The sequence below is a fragment of the Gracilinanus agilis genome, chromosome 5, assembly GCF_016433145.1.
Source record: "Gracilinanus agilis isolate LMUSP501 chromosome 5, AgileGrace, whole genome shotgun sequence".
Taxonomy (NCBI): domain Eukaryota; kingdom Metazoa; phylum Chordata; class Mammalia; order Didelphimorphia; family Didelphidae; genus Gracilinanus; species Gracilinanus agilis.
In genome coordinates, this window is record NC_058134.1 from 87,810,052 (window position 1) to 87,828,249 (window position 18,198).

At 36.5% G+C, this 18,198-nt stretch overlaps 1 protein-coding gene across 1 annotated transcript in view; it reads left to right on the forward strand.

The window, feature by feature from the left end:
* The window catches only part of PTPRN2 (protein tyrosine phosphatase receptor type N2), a 1,449,868-nt gene that overhangs the window by 569,445 nt on the left and 862,225 nt on the right, over positions 1–18,198 (forward strand). Inside the window, exon 5 of the mRNA XM_044678956.1 lies at positions 12,606–12,768. Within this exon, the coding sequence (XP_044534891.1) occupies positions 12,606–12,768 (163 nt within the window). The remainder of the gene's footprint in view (positions 1–12,605; positions 12,769–18,198) is intronic.

The window sequence follows — 18,198 nt, forward strand, 5'->3', positions numbered from 1 at the left end:
CTTAAAATCATTTCTATGATGGAAATATACAAAACATAGTCATGATACCTAAGCCATGGAGAGTCAAAACTGAAAAATAAAATTATCATTTCCCTAATGAATATTGATTCAAAAAATGTAATAAAATATTAACAAGGAGATTATAGCAACACATCATAAAGAATATATTTAATTACCAAGCTGAATTTATACCAGGATTGAAGGACTTCTTTAATCTTAAGAAAATTATAAGCACAATTGATCCCTTTAATAAAAACAATAAAATAAGATGTTTCAATAGATTTAGAAAGTTTTCAACAAAATATGACACCCATTCCTGTTAAAAAAAAAAAAGAAAGTATGGGAATAAATGGAACTTTCTTCAACATACTGTAAAGATAGGAAGAGGCAAATTTGTGAAGGACTTTAAAAGTCAAGAAAGGAGGATTTTACTTAAGTTCTCCCAAAAGTCTTTACTTAAAAAATATTTATTTTTATTTAGACTATTTTTACATGGTTTCATGATTCATGATCCTCCCCCCACCCCTGTTTCCCTCCTCATTCTCAGAGCTGACAAACAGTTCCACTGGGCTATACATATATCATTGTTCAAAACCTATTTCCATGTTATTCATATTTTCAGTAGAGTGATGATCTTTTAACATCAAAATCCTACTTATATCCCTATAGAACTACATGACCAATCAATTTTTCTTCTGTGTTTCTGCTCCCACAGTTGTTTCTCTGGATATGGATAGCATTCTTCCTCCCAAGTTCCTCTGGATTATCCTGGGTCATTGCATTGCTGCTAGTAGAAAAGTCCATTACATTTGATTGTGTCATATTGTATCAGCAGTCTCTGTGAACAATGTTCTTCTGGTTCTGCTCCTTTCACTCTGCATCAATTTCTGGAGGTATTTCCATTTCACATGGAATTCCTCTAGTTCATTATTCCTTTCAGCACAATAATATTCCATCACCATCAGACACCACAATTTGTTCAACTGTTCCCCAATCAATGGACACCCTCTTATTTTCCAGTTTTTGTTTTTTTTTTTTGCTTACAGAGTGCGGCTATGAATATTTTTTGTACAAGTCTTTTTCTCAATTATTTCTTGTCCCAAAAGTCTTAATGCAATTTTAAGTTTTAATGGCATTATCTCATAGGTAATGGGGAGCCTGTGGAGTTTATTGAATAGGAGCCCTCTAGTAAGACTTATTTCTTAGCATAATAGACAATGAAATGGAACAGGGAGAGACTGAAGCAAAAATAAACTAACCAACATGGCATTGTAATAGGCTAGTGGTGTAGATGAGGGCCTGTCCTAGAATGGGGTGCTAATGAGAAATATTACAAAGTTAGAAATGACGAGGTTTGGTATAGGAGGGGTGAATGAGAGTCAGGAGTTGAATATGACATCCGTGTTACAAGTGTCAATGATTAGAAGGATGGTGGTATGCTTATTAGTAACAGTGAAGTTTGGGAGAGGGGAGGGTTTGGGAGAAAAGATTCCAGTCCAGTTCTGGCTATGTTGAGTTGAAGATATTTATGGTTAAATGTGTCCAACAGGCAGTTGGAGATGCAAAGCTAGAGAATAGGAGAGAAGTTCAGTCTTCTTAAATAGATCTTGGAATTATCATCATAGAGTTGATAATTACATCCATCATCAAGTGATATAGTATAAAGGGGGATGGGAAGAAATTCAAGATCTAACTTTTGGGTACCATGCATAGCTAGCAGATGAGACCTTGATCCTACAAAGGATGAAAATAGAATGGGGTAGAAGAAGAATCAGGAAAGAACAGCATCATAAAAGCCCAGAAAGGAGAGAATACCCAAAAGAAGAGGGTCATTGATAATATCTAAATGGTACAGAGTCTATAGACAATAAGTCCAGTAAGTGTTCAGAGGAGAAAAAGAACATTTTAGCTTGGCATGTTTGTGGAAAATGCCTCACAGATATTCTAGAGTGCTGAGAACAGACAAATGTTACAAGCTGTTAAGGAAAAGGAAGAGGATCCTTCAAACTAGAGGCCACAAGCTTGACTTTGATTACTGTCAACGTTCTAGAAGGCATTATTAAAAGAGGAGCTTGTGAGCATTTAGAAACAGAAATGATGATCACTAAGAGCCAGCATGAACTTGTCATGAAGTGGTCATGACACATTAACTGCATCAACTTTTGCACAGGGCTATTTGAGAGATTATCCAGAAAAAGAATACATGAATTTCCATGACACATTGACAGCTGTTTTTAATCAAAGTTTATATGGAATAGGGGTGGAGATTTTGTAGCAGGGATTGCTGCTCATGTTACAAGTTGTAATAGATCAAGTTTGAACTCCCATCCCACTCTGAAATTCTATAATTTTCTGATTCTAAGATCAGGAAAGGCTCCATGTTGTAAACACAATTTATTATGGATCCTAAGGGAATCTGAATTTTAGATGAGCAGAGAGAGGGCAGAGTCATCTGTACATGGAAACTAGGTGGTACAATGGCAGACGTGCTGGAGCTGGGGTCAGACATTCCCTAGTTTAAATTTAACTTGAGATACTTATTATATGTATGATCTTGAACAAGTCACTTAACCTCTATTTACCTCAACAAATATATTCATCTGTAATATGGGGATAATAACAACACCTGCCTCTCAAAGGGGCTACAAGGCTCAAATGAGATAATAATTGCAAAGTGCTTAACACAGTGCCTGGCACAAAGCCTATATACTACATAAATGTTAGCTATTAGCTATCATACTGGTTTCAAGGTGTTTTCTTGTTTACTTGGAATTTTTTACCTCAGGGAGCTATGAAAATGAGACAACTTGTAACCTTCATAATAATCCCACTTTTCATAGCATGAAGTACATTTTAGAAGACAGGAAGTAGGGTAAACCATAGTGGAAATATTTTAAAATATTTAAGATACAGAAAAATTGCATTTAGAACAATTTGATCTACTTGTGGCAGAATTACTGGTTGAAAGTCAACTCACAAGTTAATTGCTATGATATTACACACTGTAATGATGATGGCTCCCATTTCTATAATGTATTACAGTGTCACAAACAAATCCGTGAGCATGAACAAAGACACAAGGAAGATGAATAAGACAATTTAAAGGTACATTTATGAGATGGTTTTATCTGCATTGATTAGCAATTAGTGAGAAAAAGAGACAAAATACCAGAATGCTAAATTGACTTGAGTTAAATTACACCTTAGAAATACAGAACATGAAATTTCATCTAATATAAAATGGCCAATGAACTTGTAATGTTCTTTCAAGATGTAAAGTCTTCCAGTCATGGAAGTTAAGCAGTTGAGCAGAAAGGACATTGGACTGGAAATCAAAAGATCTATATTAGAAACTCGGCTCTCCTGCCTTCTCCATAGCATCTCTTTCATTTGTCCCATAATGTCTTTATAGGTAGGATATCACCAGAGAAACTGAATGGACATGAACACTTTAAAATTTAGGGGTGAGGAAGTGGAAGGAATCAAAGGTGGCTGCGAAGCTACAAAACTTGGCAGCTTGATGACTGGTACTATAAAATAGCCAGGTGGTACAGTGATTAAAGCAGTAGACGCAGAGTCAGAATGATCTGAGTTCAAGTCCTGCCTCAGACACTTAATAGCCATGTGCCCCAAAACAAGTCACTTTACCTATGTTTTCCTCAGTTTACTCATCTGTAAAATGGAGATAATTATATCATTTCCATCCCAGGGTTTTTATGAGGATCAATAAGATGATACTGGTAAAGCACTTTGAAATTCTTAAAGTAATATGTATGGCTATTTTTATTATTGTTATTATTGGCATTTTTGGAGAAGTCACTTAGGTAGCACAGTGGATAAAGCACTTGACTTGAATTTAGAATGACAAGTTCAAATCCACTCAGATGCTTACTAGCTATATGATCCCAGGCAAGGTACTTAACCATTTCCTACTTTATTATCTTCATCTGTAAAATAGGGGTAATAATAGCACTTACCTTTCACAATTATTGTGGGAATCAAATGAGATAATATTTGTAAAGTGCTTTGCACAATGTATGTGCTATATTAATGCTATTGATATTGTTGCCATTGTGATTATTATTATTATTATGTCAAGAGGCAGGCATGGAAAGTCTTTAAGTTTGATTCTGGACATATTGAATTTGAAAACAGTTATTTTTTAGTGTTTAAATGAAAATAACTGAAGATTATTTGGAGGTTCTTTTAGGATACTGAGAAATAGAAATATTACTTTGGAATAACTAAGGTTATTGTGGTAAAGAGGACTGATTTTGGTAAAAGTTAACTTTCACAGTCTTAAGTAGTTGACACATAGTAAATGTTTTTAAATGAATTAGTTAATTGGTAAGTATAGATATAATATAGAATTCTATATGATAGGAGTCTATAGAATTAGAGAATTCTATAAAGCTGCCTTTCATGCTGTCAGGCTAAGCGTGGGATTAGGTAGAATGAGACGGTGTGCAAAAGACATTTTTTCCCTAGCCAAAATAATTTTGGTGCATTTTAGATAAAAAAATAAACTCATTGATACCTCTTAACATTTACCCATGAAAGATGTTTGAAAAATATTTTACCTACTAGGTTGGTAAATATCAGTAATCTCTCTTTAAGTATAAACAGATTTATTTGTGTCAAAGGTATTTTAAATGGTGGGGGTAGCTAGATAGCTCAGTGGATTGAAAACTAGACCTATAGATGGGAGGTCCTGGGTTCAAATGTGACCTCAGAATCTCCTAGCTGTGTGACCCCGGGCAAGTCATTTAATCCTTGTTGCCTAGCCCTTGCCAGTCTTCTACCTAGGAACCAATACATAGAATTGATACAAAGGTACAAGGCAAGGGTTTTAATTTTTTTTTAAGTTATTTATTATCCCAGATCAGGGGTCGGCAACGTATGGCTCTGGAGCCATATCTGGCTCCACCTCCCAACCTGCCAGTCTGGGCAGAGCCCCGATGTGCCCCAGGGGGCCCTTCAGCTCCCACCCCATATTCCAGCGCTTTCTGCCTCCATCCTCCTCCTTCCACAGGCGTTTATGGCTCTCACAGGCAAAAAGGTTGCCGACCGTTGTCCCAGATGAACCTGCAATTGGGAGGGATGACACTCAAAAGAATCTTGAACTAGGCATTAACATGGAAAAGGCTTTTTGATTTCCTCCTCACCAGAATGGGTACTCACAAGCCAGTGTTACAGGTATTCCAGCCAGCAAGCAAGTACAAGGAGTGGAGGTATGCAGGCTCCCTTTCATCCCAGTCCCTAACACAAATCAATCCCTCCCCTTATTCACCATTGCCTGGTTACTAGAGAGTTACAATCTAGTCATGATAGCCAGCCGATTGGAATGCAATTGACAACTCCAATTATTCAGTGGTTTTTAAACAATCAAAGTAAAGCAAATTTACCTGTTAGCCTCTTAAAGGACTAACCTATCATGTGTTCCTTGTCATGTCCTGCTGATGTGGATGTGGGGAAAAGAGAGTCAGCTATGAACATGAAACTTAACTCATTTCTTTTTTCGTTTTACTCCATTACATGGGATTTCGAGAGGAGTCCACCATCTTATCAGGACCTATTCCTCACATTATGGAAAGAAACTGTTGATATGTTTATGATTCCTAAATGAATAACTCTTAATTGGTCCATAAATGCAATCATTATGAAAGATCTAAATGGTTAATTTTTGCCAAAAGAATCTCTTTGAATGACTTCATTAACAGTATACATAAGGATAACCAGTAAATTTTCTTTATGTGCCACTGATAAAGATTTGGTCAAACTAGAACTAGATGATAACCCTCAAAACTTGAAAGAGAGAAGCATGAGTAGTGAGTATATAGTAAACATGCTAATGTAATTCTTAGACTAATATCACCTATATGAATTTATGAAAGGATTGGGCTTTTCATCCTTCCCATCCTCCCTTAGAGACTTTGTTGTTGGTGGTGGTGGTGGTGGTGGTGGTGGTGGTCATCATGGTCGTGGTGGTGGTCAAGGAATCTGATGAAATTTCCATAGATTCCTGCAACCAAAAAAGAGCACTCTTGATAGAAAACTTCTAGACAGTGTCACTTGTATACTCTTTTGATAATAGGCTATTGGGAATAACAAAAATAAGTGTCTTTGAAGAATTCAGGAGAGTAATATACATACACATCCAGAGATCTGGGAATTCCAGAATTCTAATGGCTAAGTCCTTTGATTGGTCATGAATACTGGTATGAGTCACAGAGCTTCCTTCAAGGTTTTTTCCCTTCATCCATAAGAAAACAGTATTGGGAAAATCAGGATAGTTCATTTGATACTATCAGTTTAGCTAAGCTATTTTCTAAATTCCACTCAAACATGATATACATTAAACAAATGCCAAACAAAAATGGGGAGGGTGGAGGGGAAGCACACATTCTCATTAAATTTATTAGTTCAGGTACCTTGCAGGTAAAAGAAAAGCCAACTTATGACCTAAGTTCAATATCTTCCTCTAGCTCTTCTTGACACGGTGACCTTAGACAAGTCACTTAACTTCACTGGGGATTAGTTTCTTCATCAATAAAATGAGGAAATTATAATAGGAGATGTCTAAGGTTCATTCCAATTCTAAATCTATGATCCTATAAACTATGTGTCTCTGGAATACCTCTGAATGCAAAATTCCCTTTATTTACATCACACCATAAACCTTATTTTGATTCTACTCTCCCCCTAGTGGGTTTTGGTACTGCTATCTAATGACCAGTTTTCTATTGGTCTTCATTAAATCTGAAATAACAATTACCGCCATTTAAAAAAAATCAGCTCACATTTCTTGAGCACCCATTGGGTGCAGAATATTGTAGGAAAGTAGGGATGGTTTCCATAGCAGCCATAAATTGAGTATGCTCCTGGGAGTTGCTGAAGAGGATATTAATTTTTATGTCTCAAATGCAACACCTTTTGCATTTCATTACCATGTTTAAAAGAAATACAGACAAAGAAGAAAATGTTTTGTTTTGCCTGCAAATAAATTAAAAAACTGACATTTAACAAGAATGAATTCATTTACATCATGCAGTTTATTTTTATTCCACTAACATCCCTTTCATTGTAATCAGCTCTTAGATTTCACAAAGATATGTTAATACCTAAGAAACAACAAAAAAATAACTGACATTTGTATACTGTAGTAAAAAGAGTAGAATATAATTGATAGTATGATGGGCTTGGATTTTGAAATATCTTAGTGCAAACATTGCTTCAAAGAGTTACTAGCTGTGTGACCCTGATATAGTGTATTTGAGCCTCTGTTTCTTCACCTGTAAAAGGAGGGGTTTGAACTCAATAGCCTCTAAAGCCTCTTCTTTGTCTAAATCTATGATCCTATGAACCTAAGTGGGTTTAGATCCTGCCTCTGACAATTACTAGCTGTGTGAGTCTCGGTAAGTCAATCAACTTCTCCACTTATTTTTTCCCTATCAGCAAAATAGCTTTAATAATATGGATGTAAAAATGCTTTGCTAAACTAAAATTGTTATATAAATCTTGTCATTTTGTTGTTATAAGCTCATATATATGAAATACATGTGTGCATACATATATACATACACATAATTGTGTGTATGTGTATGTGAGTGGATGAAGTTCCTAGAAACTATGACATTCCAGGAAGTCAATTTATTATAGATTGAGAATCTAAAAGAATAACATACAAGAAGCTTCATAAAGGTGGGGAATGGGTCATAGGTGAACATTGCTATGTGCTCTAGTAGCTAGCATCATGACCTGTACATAAGAAAGAAGGAAGGAAGAGAGGGATGGATGGAAGGAAGGAGAGAGATAAGGAACAGAAGAAGGAAAGAAATAAGAGATGGAGAAAAGAAGGAAAAGGGAAGGAAGGGAAAGAGAAAGGAGGGGAAAAAAGGGGAGGAAGGAATAAAGAAACAAAGATGATGAGAATAAGCATTTATTAAGGGTATGCTATGTGCCTACTCTTTAGTAGTCCTAAGCCCCTTATAAATATCTCATTTGACCTTCAAAGCAATCTTCCAAGGTGGATGCTATTATAATTCCAACTTTACAGTTGAGGTAACTGAGACAGAGAGTGATTAAATGACTGGCCCATGGGTCATATGTTGAGCAAGTGTCTAAGGCTGGATTAGAACTCTGGTCTTCCTGACTTCAGTCCATATATTCTATCCATTATAACACCTAGCATTTATCAAGTACTTACTGTGTGCCTGGCACTGACCCAAGTTAGCTGTAGTCAATTAATAAATGTTTGTTGATTGGAAATGTAGGACAGTTTCAGGAGTATAAGATTTACCATCAAGACAGCTGGGCTGCATTCTTAATTCTATTCTTTATTAATTGTGTGACCTTGGACTTAATTTTTCTAGGCTTTAGTTTACTCATCTACAATATGAAGACATAAGACCAGTTGCTATTTACTAGCCCTTCCTGGTCTAAATTCTATGGATCAAATGGAGAAAAGGTCACCTATCATCCAATACTCTTTATATCACACTAGATGACCAAGCCAAACAAATAAAATCTTGCAGAAATTTCATCAAACTTAGAGTTCACTCAAAGGTAGAAAGATGAAAAGTTCTATCCTGTGCTATTTATGTTTAGGAAGTTCTCTGTGATCCAAAGGAAGGCACTCAGGTTACCATTCTGACTATATAATCCAATAATCTTCCTCCCTCATTCCCAAACAGGGTTTTGTAGTCTTCCCTTCTGTGATGACCTTTATCATGTACAACATTTAAGACAAAGAGAAACTATTCAGTCCATTGAATAAGCTAGAAACTGTGAACTTGTGCTAAGCATTTTGATTGATGGCTCTCAGCATTTGAACCTCTGGGCAAAAGCTAAAATTTCCACAGGACCCCTAATTAAAGTAGAGTTTATCAGGAAATAGACCATTTGTGTATGATTCAAAGTTCAGTATTGATCTCAGAGGACTGGAAGACTGTTTCCTGCCTCAAACGTTATTAAGGAGAGGAAACTGGGGAATTTCTTTTATCATTATTTTAAAGATTAGAAGTGGACAGGAATTGGACAATGGCAGAAAAACTCTTCAAAGTAGAGTATTTTGGCAATGTGGGCAAGAGGACAGGCTTTCTTGGGCAGTGTATGCGTACATGTGTGTATGCACGTGTGTGTGCATATGTGTGTGCATGTGCACATTTTCTGGGAGTGACCAGTCTGATGAACTTCTAGACAACAGGAAGAGCTGAGAAATGTGAAGTATGAGCCCCTTGAGGAGGTAGCTTGTCATTGTTGGAGGTAAGGATTGGGATGGAGCTACTTCTAGAAAATCAACCTTGGGGATTTGCCTTTCAGTTACCAGGAAATATTCCAGGTCTTAGAATTAAAATTTGCCTGTTGCAGAGTTTCAGAATGAGTAGGATTTCTGAGGTAGGGAATGACAAACTACAAGTGATGGGCAAGAAAGAAGAAAATCTAGATAGTACCAGAAACCATGCTGAGAATGCAGATCTAGGTGTTTGTTTTCTTTCTCCCATCCCACTAAGGAAGGATATCGAAATTCTCCCCCTGCTTTATATGAATAGCGGTATATTTTTGTAGAGGCAGGCATGGTATAGGGCCATGTTGGCAAACCTATGGCATATGTGCCAGAGTGTGACAGAGGGGTCTGCTCTCTTCCCCTCTCCAAATGCACCTGAGGACAAATTCCCACATCACCCATCCCTCTGCCCAGCAGCCCAATGGAAGCACTTCCTCCCTCCTCTGTCTGGGTTAAGGTGCTCACATGTGGCATGAGGTTTGGGCACTTGATCTCCAAAAGGGTCATTTTCACTGGGTTAGGGAGTATTAAGTGGATGTATCATCTCCAAAATCTAGTTTTGACAGTTGAATTGTTCATTGGCTATGGGAGGGGGAAGGAAGGAAGGGAGAGAAAGAATATGAATCATGTAACTATGGAAAAAAATTCTAAATAAATAAATAAATTTAATTAATTAATTAATTAAAAAATACATGGGTTTGAATCCTTCCTTAAAGATTGATGAAGTTGGGAAAAACTGAGCATGTCATCACTTACCCTCTTTGTCTGTTTCCATAACTATAAAATGAAGGTCATGATAACACCACCTACCTCACAGGATAATTATGATGATCAAATAAAATAATAAATGTCAAACTGTTTCAGTGCTAAAAATGTGTTATTTTGTTAACATGATAATAGTTAAAATTTATGTAGAATTTGAAGATTTCCAAAATACTTTAGAAATATTGTTTCATTTGATCCTTACAATAATTCTAGAAAAAATTGCTGCTATTATTTCCATTTTAGAGATGAGGAAACTAAGACTAAAAAGATGAAATTATATGGTGACAGTCAAACAGTTAAAGGCAGGATTTGAACTTAGGTCTTCCTGACTACAGGTCTTGTATGCTATCCACTGTGCTACCAACTACATCTAATATTGTTGTTGTTATTATTCTGGATTTCTTGATATTACTTCATTTTGCCTCCAAAACCCTTTGCTATATGAAATATGTCCTGGATGAATTTCTGGTACTTGAATGACAATAAAAATAACATCCACTAATATGGTGGCCTATTACTTCCCAAGTATTTTTCTCAAAGTTCATTGAAGTGTAGATAGCAGAATTATCATTGTCTCTATTCTACAAAAAAGAATGTAAGGCTCAAGAAGGTTATACAACTTGCCTATCATCATCATATGTGTTTTAACCATTGAATCCAGCATTTGAACTCTCTTTCTTTCACCTGAACCTTTGACACTTTATGGTTTATTTGGATGCTTATTATTAGCCCTTGATGTTACCATGACACCAGCAGTGGATATCCACCAGTCGTAAGAACTGTGATAATTTTCTACATTTGTTGAACTACACTTGTCTGGTGATATTATTTTCAAGTCCAGTCAGTTGGAGATAAGAATTGATTAACTTTGCTTGCTGACTATGGCCATTATGTGGGGAGAGAAATTGTATTTTTCTCTTTAAAATGTCTTCCTTTTCATTCCTACTGTCACCACTCTGATTCAGTACCTTATCAGCTAGCTCCTGGATACAGCAGTGTCTCTCCTATGAGTTAGTTGTTTTGTCTTGGTCCTTCTGTACCATACATTTCACTGCTGCCTTTAATCTGGTGTTATGGAAAGAATTTTTAGTTTGTAGTGAGAAGACTTGGATTCTGCTCATGAGATCTGTGACCTTAGGCAAATTTTTGCCTCTCTGAGCCTCAGTTTCCTCATCTAAAAACAAGGATAATACTTTCACCACCTCCCTCATTGGGTTGTCTGAAAAAAAGTACCTGGAATCTTTCAAGTGCTACATAAATGTGAGCTAATGGTATTTTTCAAATATTATATAAATGTAACTATCTTCCAAAAATATTGCTTTCATCATACTCATCCATATAAATCCATATTTGGATTTATACCTGTCTTAGACTCCTTTTCTTTCTAGGATTTTCATGATCTGACTTCAACCTAATCTAACCAAATTCTTCAGTTATTATTGTCCAACTTGCAGCAACTTCTTTGGGTGTCAATATCTATTCATACATCAATTTAACATGCTTTGGTAATTCTCATTACTGTCTCTGTGTTTTTGCTCATCTTATTTCTTCATTAGCATGCCATTTTTCTCAGTGTACTTTTCTAAAACAAAGACATAGAATGACTATAAAAATTTAGCTATAGCTTTATTATTATAAATCTACATTATAATTATATATTTATTATTATTATGTTATAAAATTATATTATTCCCTCTGTTGCAGTGGATATGTTTTTTCCTCCTTAGTCTCTTGGCATCTTCTTGAATTCTTGCTTTGATAAAATTTAAGTCATCCACAATTGATTACTGTATATTATTGCTGTTACTCTATATGATATTTTCCTGGTTCTGTTAACTTCACTTTGTATCACTTCTTATTTATTTCCTGGTTTTTCATGATCATTTTGTTTGTCATTTAATGTGGTACAGTAGTAATTAAGAGACTTTAAAAATAGTTCAGGTGAGAGATGTTTAAGGTCTACATAAGGATGGTGGTTTGCTTTTAAAGAGAAAAGAACAGATAGATATTATGTAGGCAAGACTTGCAAATTGATTAGATATGAGAGTTATGTTAGAGCAGTGGTTCCCAAACTTTTTTGGCCTACTGCCCCATTTCCAGAAAAAAAATATTACTCAGCCCCCTGGAAATTAATTTTTTAAATTTTAATAGCAATTAATAGGAAAGATAAATGCACCTGTGGCCATCACCACCTTCCTTGATCACTGCAACACCCACCAGGGGGCGGTAGCACCCACTTTGGGAATCACTGTATCAGAGGAAGGAGTTGAGGATGACTGAGGTTGTGAATTTGTGTGACTGTAATGGACATTGTACCTTGGAAATAGTCCCAGAATTTTTGTTGTACTGGTACCACATTTTTTAATACACTTAATTTTTGTTTAGTTATTCATATGTACACATTTTGTATTTCCTTCTCAAATATAAATTCCTTTTGATTTTGGACTATCTCAGATTTCTCTTATATTCCTAATATTACTGGGCATGTAATGACCAATTAATAACTTCTTGACAGTTAATTGACTTTTCTTTTTTTTTGGCTTTTGCTGTTTAGGACCTCAAAGCCAAAGGTTGATAATAAAAGGCCATCTACCCTTGAAAATGATATCGACTTGGCCAAGAGTCTTCAGCAGTATCTCACATACCTGAGTATTCTCACCCGTGCTTCAAGTCCTAATGTATATCCCCGGATTAAGAATGACAAAGCTGATGTTCAGGTTGTAACTTGTAACTTTCATTTTTCTTACCTATTCTATCTTCTCTCTCCTGTTCTGTCTTGCAATGAGCCTACTGTCTTGTTTTATCTAGATGCTTGTTACTTTTATTCAATATATTTCTCACCTTTGGGAACCCTTATGATAACACACCAGGGGTAAATAATAGTGTAATTGATTCAGAGCCCCAAAGACATGGATTCAAGTTCTGTGGCAAAAACTTATTACCTAAGTAACTCAGGGCCAGGCATATAACTTCTTGGTTCATTAGAAGAATTCTTAGAACTCATCTACAGAACCACTGATGGGTTTCCAATTGCTTTGGTAGAAGCAATGCACCATTGGACGAAATCATAAGTCCTTTAAGTACTTGCATAGCCTATGCATATTCATGACTAGTGATTAAATGAAGTGAAAAGGAAAGGCAAAGCTGAGTGGGAGTATTATTGGAATGACTCTTGGTCATTCAGTCAGTCAAAAAGTATTTTTAAAGTTCTTATATGGGTCAGACAACATGTTAAGTGCTGGGGATACAAACAAAGGTCAAAAGTCCTTCCATGCTCTCAAGAAGTTCACAGTCTGGAGTAGCTAGGTTGCAGAGGGGGAGGAATGCCAGACTTGGAATCAGAGCTGTGAGGACCTATGTTCAACTTTGGCCTCAGCCATTCCTGGTAAAACCACTAAACCCCAGTTGTCTGACCCTTGCTAATCTTTTGTCTTAAAATTGATACTAAGACAAAGGTAAGGGTTTTAGAAGAAAAAGAAGGTCATAGTCTTATAATGTCTTAGGGGCATATTGAGAATATCAGAAGTTACCTAAAGACTAGAGTAAGTGCTTGTCTATATGGTATGACTTGATGTGGCGAGAGTACTCACTCATATTGAAAATCAGAAAGGCTTTGAAGAAGATGATTCCTTCCCAAATCCCACATACTGCCTCCCCACCCCAGTTCTCTAAAGGTTCACGAAAATATCTCCTAGAGGGCCATTCCTTTGGAATAAGACATTACGTCTCTAGAAAGGGTCCATGTAAACATGCATACATGTCATCTGAGTGGGATCACATTTTCATATCAGCAGTCACTGAGTACATTAGTGCAAGTTTGCTAGCTGTCACCTAATAAAGAGCAGGGCCTGAGGGAGTGGTACCAAGGACAGCTAAGTTTTAAAGGGGAAGCTGTTGGAGATGTCTTGAGTGTTATCTAATGAGAGTAAGCAAAACAGAGAGACCACAGTAGAAGGTCATGGGCAGCCAGAAAAGAACAGGAGGCATCACTGGATCCCTGCTGGGCTTGAGAAAGATAGGCGCTAATAGATAACAAGAATACTGAAAAGAGGACAGAGATGGCAGACACAATTTTCATGACAAACTTCAATTACATTGCCGTGTTACCTAGTGCCAATCCTCCCTATTGTTGTAATCACACCTAGAATTTCAAACCTTGCTCATCATTCATCTCAGAGATGTCTATGGAGCCTAAAGAACATTTTAAAAAGCAAAATAAAAGCAATGCACTTAAAAATAAATGCATAGACATTGGGACCCTTGATTGCTCCCAAATTCCTAGATTGTATTTTGAAGAACACAAAGCACATTCTGACTGGATTCAGGAGGACAGGATGGACACAATCAGATGTGACTGTTATATATCCTGACAAAAAATGGGACAAGGCAGTGAAATACACAGCTTTCCTGGCATGCTGGACATCTGGCAGCCTTCCCCTGCTCCATTCTTTGTCATTGTTTCTGAGAAGCATTAGTTAGCATCAACTTGACAGGTTTTCTTTTTTGACTCTAAGATTTAAACTAGGCAATAAGATTCCAGTCCAATCATAGAATCATGGATTTAGAATTTTAAAGGATTTCAGAGAGATCTAGTCAAATATGCTCATTTAACATGCAGCCAAGGAATGCTTAGTCTTCACAACTCAATTCCCACTGATGAGTGGAACATCTAAAGGTAGATTGGCTATTTTTCCCTATCAGTGGTGGCCTTAAGTGGTCAGGGATGATTCTATAATTCCAGTGGCTTAATTCCCCATGAGTATATAAGATGAATCAGTATATATGAAGAATCACTTAGTTAGGGGTAGTTATGTGGCTCACATAAATAGAATGCTAGGTGTGGAGTTCGGAGGGCCTGGGTTCAAATGTGGCCTCAGATACTTCCTAGCTGTGTGAACCTGGGAAAGTCACTTAACCTCAAAGGCCTAACTTTTACCACTCTTCTGCATGGAAATAAATACTTAGTATAGATTCCAAGACATAAGGAAAATGTTTAAAAAATAGAAGTGAAGAACAGGATGAAGTACGAACAAAAGGACTTGACCAATTGAAATATCACTAGAGTAAAACCATATACAAGACTGAGAAATGTCTGGCTATTTCCAAAGGTGGTTTAGAAAGTGACTCTAGAGTAGTTTCTAAGTTTGGCCTGCTAAATGATTAGGTAGGAGTTATATATTTAGTAATGGGAAGCTGTACTGCCTCCAGACCATTCAAATGAAGAATCCTGCTGAGACCCAAAGTCATTGACTATAGCAGTGGGAGGTGAGGCTCTAGTGGTGATGACAGGCAGGAATATACTATTTCAGGGCTGATGGGATAAACCTTTTGCAGCGTTACAGGGTCATAGCTTTCACACTTTATATGTTTCATAGAAAAGGGAAGCTGCAGGACTACAATGCCCTTAGAAACTTTGTCTAGGGGGTCTGACAACATGGAAATTAATGTGGTTGCTTTCCCAGAGGTCTTCTGGTCCATGGTTTTAGGTGATGTAGGAAGACCTGCCCCACATCCACCTTGCTTTTGTTATTGAGCAGTGTTTTTCTCTTCACAACCCCATTTGGGGTGTCTTGACAGATACTGGAGTGGTTTGCCATTTCCTTCTCCAGTTCTTTTTTGTAGATGAGGAAACTGAGGCAGAGTTAAGTGACTTGCCCAGGGTCACACATCTAGTAAGTATTGGAGGTAGGTTTGTACTCAGAGAGATGAATCTCCCTGACTCCAGGTCTAATTCTTTATTGAACTACTTCCCTGCCAAATCCATCTAGAACTAAAATAGTACCTAGGACAGCGATTTGGTATAGGGAGCTTTGCTTAGTCTTGTAGTAGAGGAGAAGATTCTCTGTTAATAATTCTATGCTTAGGCAATAGAAGGTGATTCCTTGAAAGCAGAGACTCCTTTATTTGTCCTTGTATCCCCAGAATTCATCATCGTACTTTCTATATGCAAGTGCTTAATAAGGATTTGTTGTTTTGAATTGAAGTCCAGTAGGGAGAAGATGACTTTATGGAGCACTAGACATGAAAATTCGATAAATGCTATAACATAATTGTATTTAACCTGATTTACATTCTGCATTGTTCTCTGAACCATGACTCCAGTTCATAAAAATGGGTAATATGGCTTATACTCAGCCACCATCCTCATTTTCCTCCCACCTAAACCTTTGAATCCTCCCTTACCTCTGAACTCTTTCTTATAGTTCACCTTAAGTTGCCTAGAACCACACTTTCAAGCCACCTTCAGGCCATTCGTTCACTCTGCCACCTTCTTTCTGCCCCTTCCAGCTCCCTTCCACATTTTGCCACCCTTCATGAGATCAGAATCTCTTTAAGAGCAAGGACTGCCTTGCTTTCTGTATTTGTATTCCTGTTATTTAGCATGGAGACTGACACGTAGTTATTGTTTAATAAATATTTTGTCTCTCTGTCTATATGGTGCATATGAGTGTCATTACTTAGAATTAATATTCTAGAATATCTAGGAAAACTTGATTGTTTTTTAAAGATAATTTTTATTCTGAATGTAAATTTAAATAAAATGAATATTTCTATATACAGCATAGACAGAAAATGCTATTGTACATGAAACTACAGATCTTTGTCACATGACTTACATTTTCCATTTCAGTATATTATAACTTCAAAATTGTGCTATGCATCTGTATATTCCTCCAGCTTTGCTTCTCTTATGTGAATTTTTTTAAAAATCATCAATGTCTTTTTCCTTTTTTAATGAATTCCTATTATTCATCCTTCCCCCCCCCCCCATTCCCTTCCCTCACTGGAAACATAAAAAGGAAAATTCTTGAAAGAAATACTTTATAAGAAAACAAATTCCTATATTTTCTAAATCTGGATATGTAGGATTCCTTTTGCATCCAGAACCCATCATCTCTTTGTCAGGAAGTTAACAACATATATCATCATCTGCCTTCCTGAAATTGTAGTTTAATTAGTTTATTTTAGATATGTGAAAGCTGAGGACCAAGAGGTAAAGTGAGAAGTGATTGAAGAATGTCTCCTGATACCTACTATCCCATTCTTCTTCTTCAGGGATCTTCAGGAGTAATGTCAAACTCAAATTGAAATAGATCCCTACAGGCTGTATATTGACTTAGAAAACCACAAATTAACTAGATAAATTGTATTGTATTTTGATTTATAATGTTAACCATTTCCCAATTCCATTTAATTCTGGTTTGGGCAGTACTAAGGAGTTTGCTGTCTCTGATAAAAATTATTATCCTTCTTCCTGAGATTTTGGGTCATCCCAGTTTAAAGCAGATGTGGTTGCTGAAATAGTGAGGCTGGGAGGGGAAATCTTTAAATATTCCTACTGAAGATAGCCCTGAAAAGTTTTAGGCCTGACAGGAATACCCAGAAATGTGAAGTGAGAGCATGAAGTAGAATCCATTCTGGGTTAATGCAATTTCAGAGCAGGTTTTAGAACTGGTTGATATTTCTGTGGATCAAATATCTTTTTAAATGAAAAAAGAATGCATATGATGCCCTAGAAAAGCATAAGTCAAATAACTATTTTCATAGTTTTACCATGGAAAGTTTTTTTCTATTTAAAATTTAAAGGTAAAGACAAAACTTTCAGAAGCTTTCAGAACCTCTGAATCACTATGTCTATGTCCAAGTGGTTTGCAGATAATAATGTCCCATTAACACATAACACTGTCTATACAGAAGGTTGGAGTAGAAAGAAAATCCTGGGGAGGAAATAAGTACCTACTTGTCTACTATTTCCTCCTTGACCTCAGTGGCTCTTTCTAAGACACTGAAATTTTGAAGTTTATATGAATCTGCTATCTCAAAGCTCTCTATGATAGCCTTCTAGTCTTAATACAAAGGCTTTACATTTCTATAATCTATTAGTGGGAAAATACTTCACATGGTCATCTTCTCTTTTGCCTCTCCACTGCATTTGCAAAGTGCTTGGTACAGATGTTGTTATTCTAGTTTTTTAGATGAGAAAATGGAGGCTTAGAGACATTATGATTTACCCAGTCACGCAGCTAATAAGTGGAATAGCTTGAATTAGAAGTCAGGTGGATTTCCTAATTTCTAACCCAATGTTTTTTTTTCCATAATTCCATTCTTCTTCCTGAAGGAAAATGCCCTGATGATGCCAAGACCTT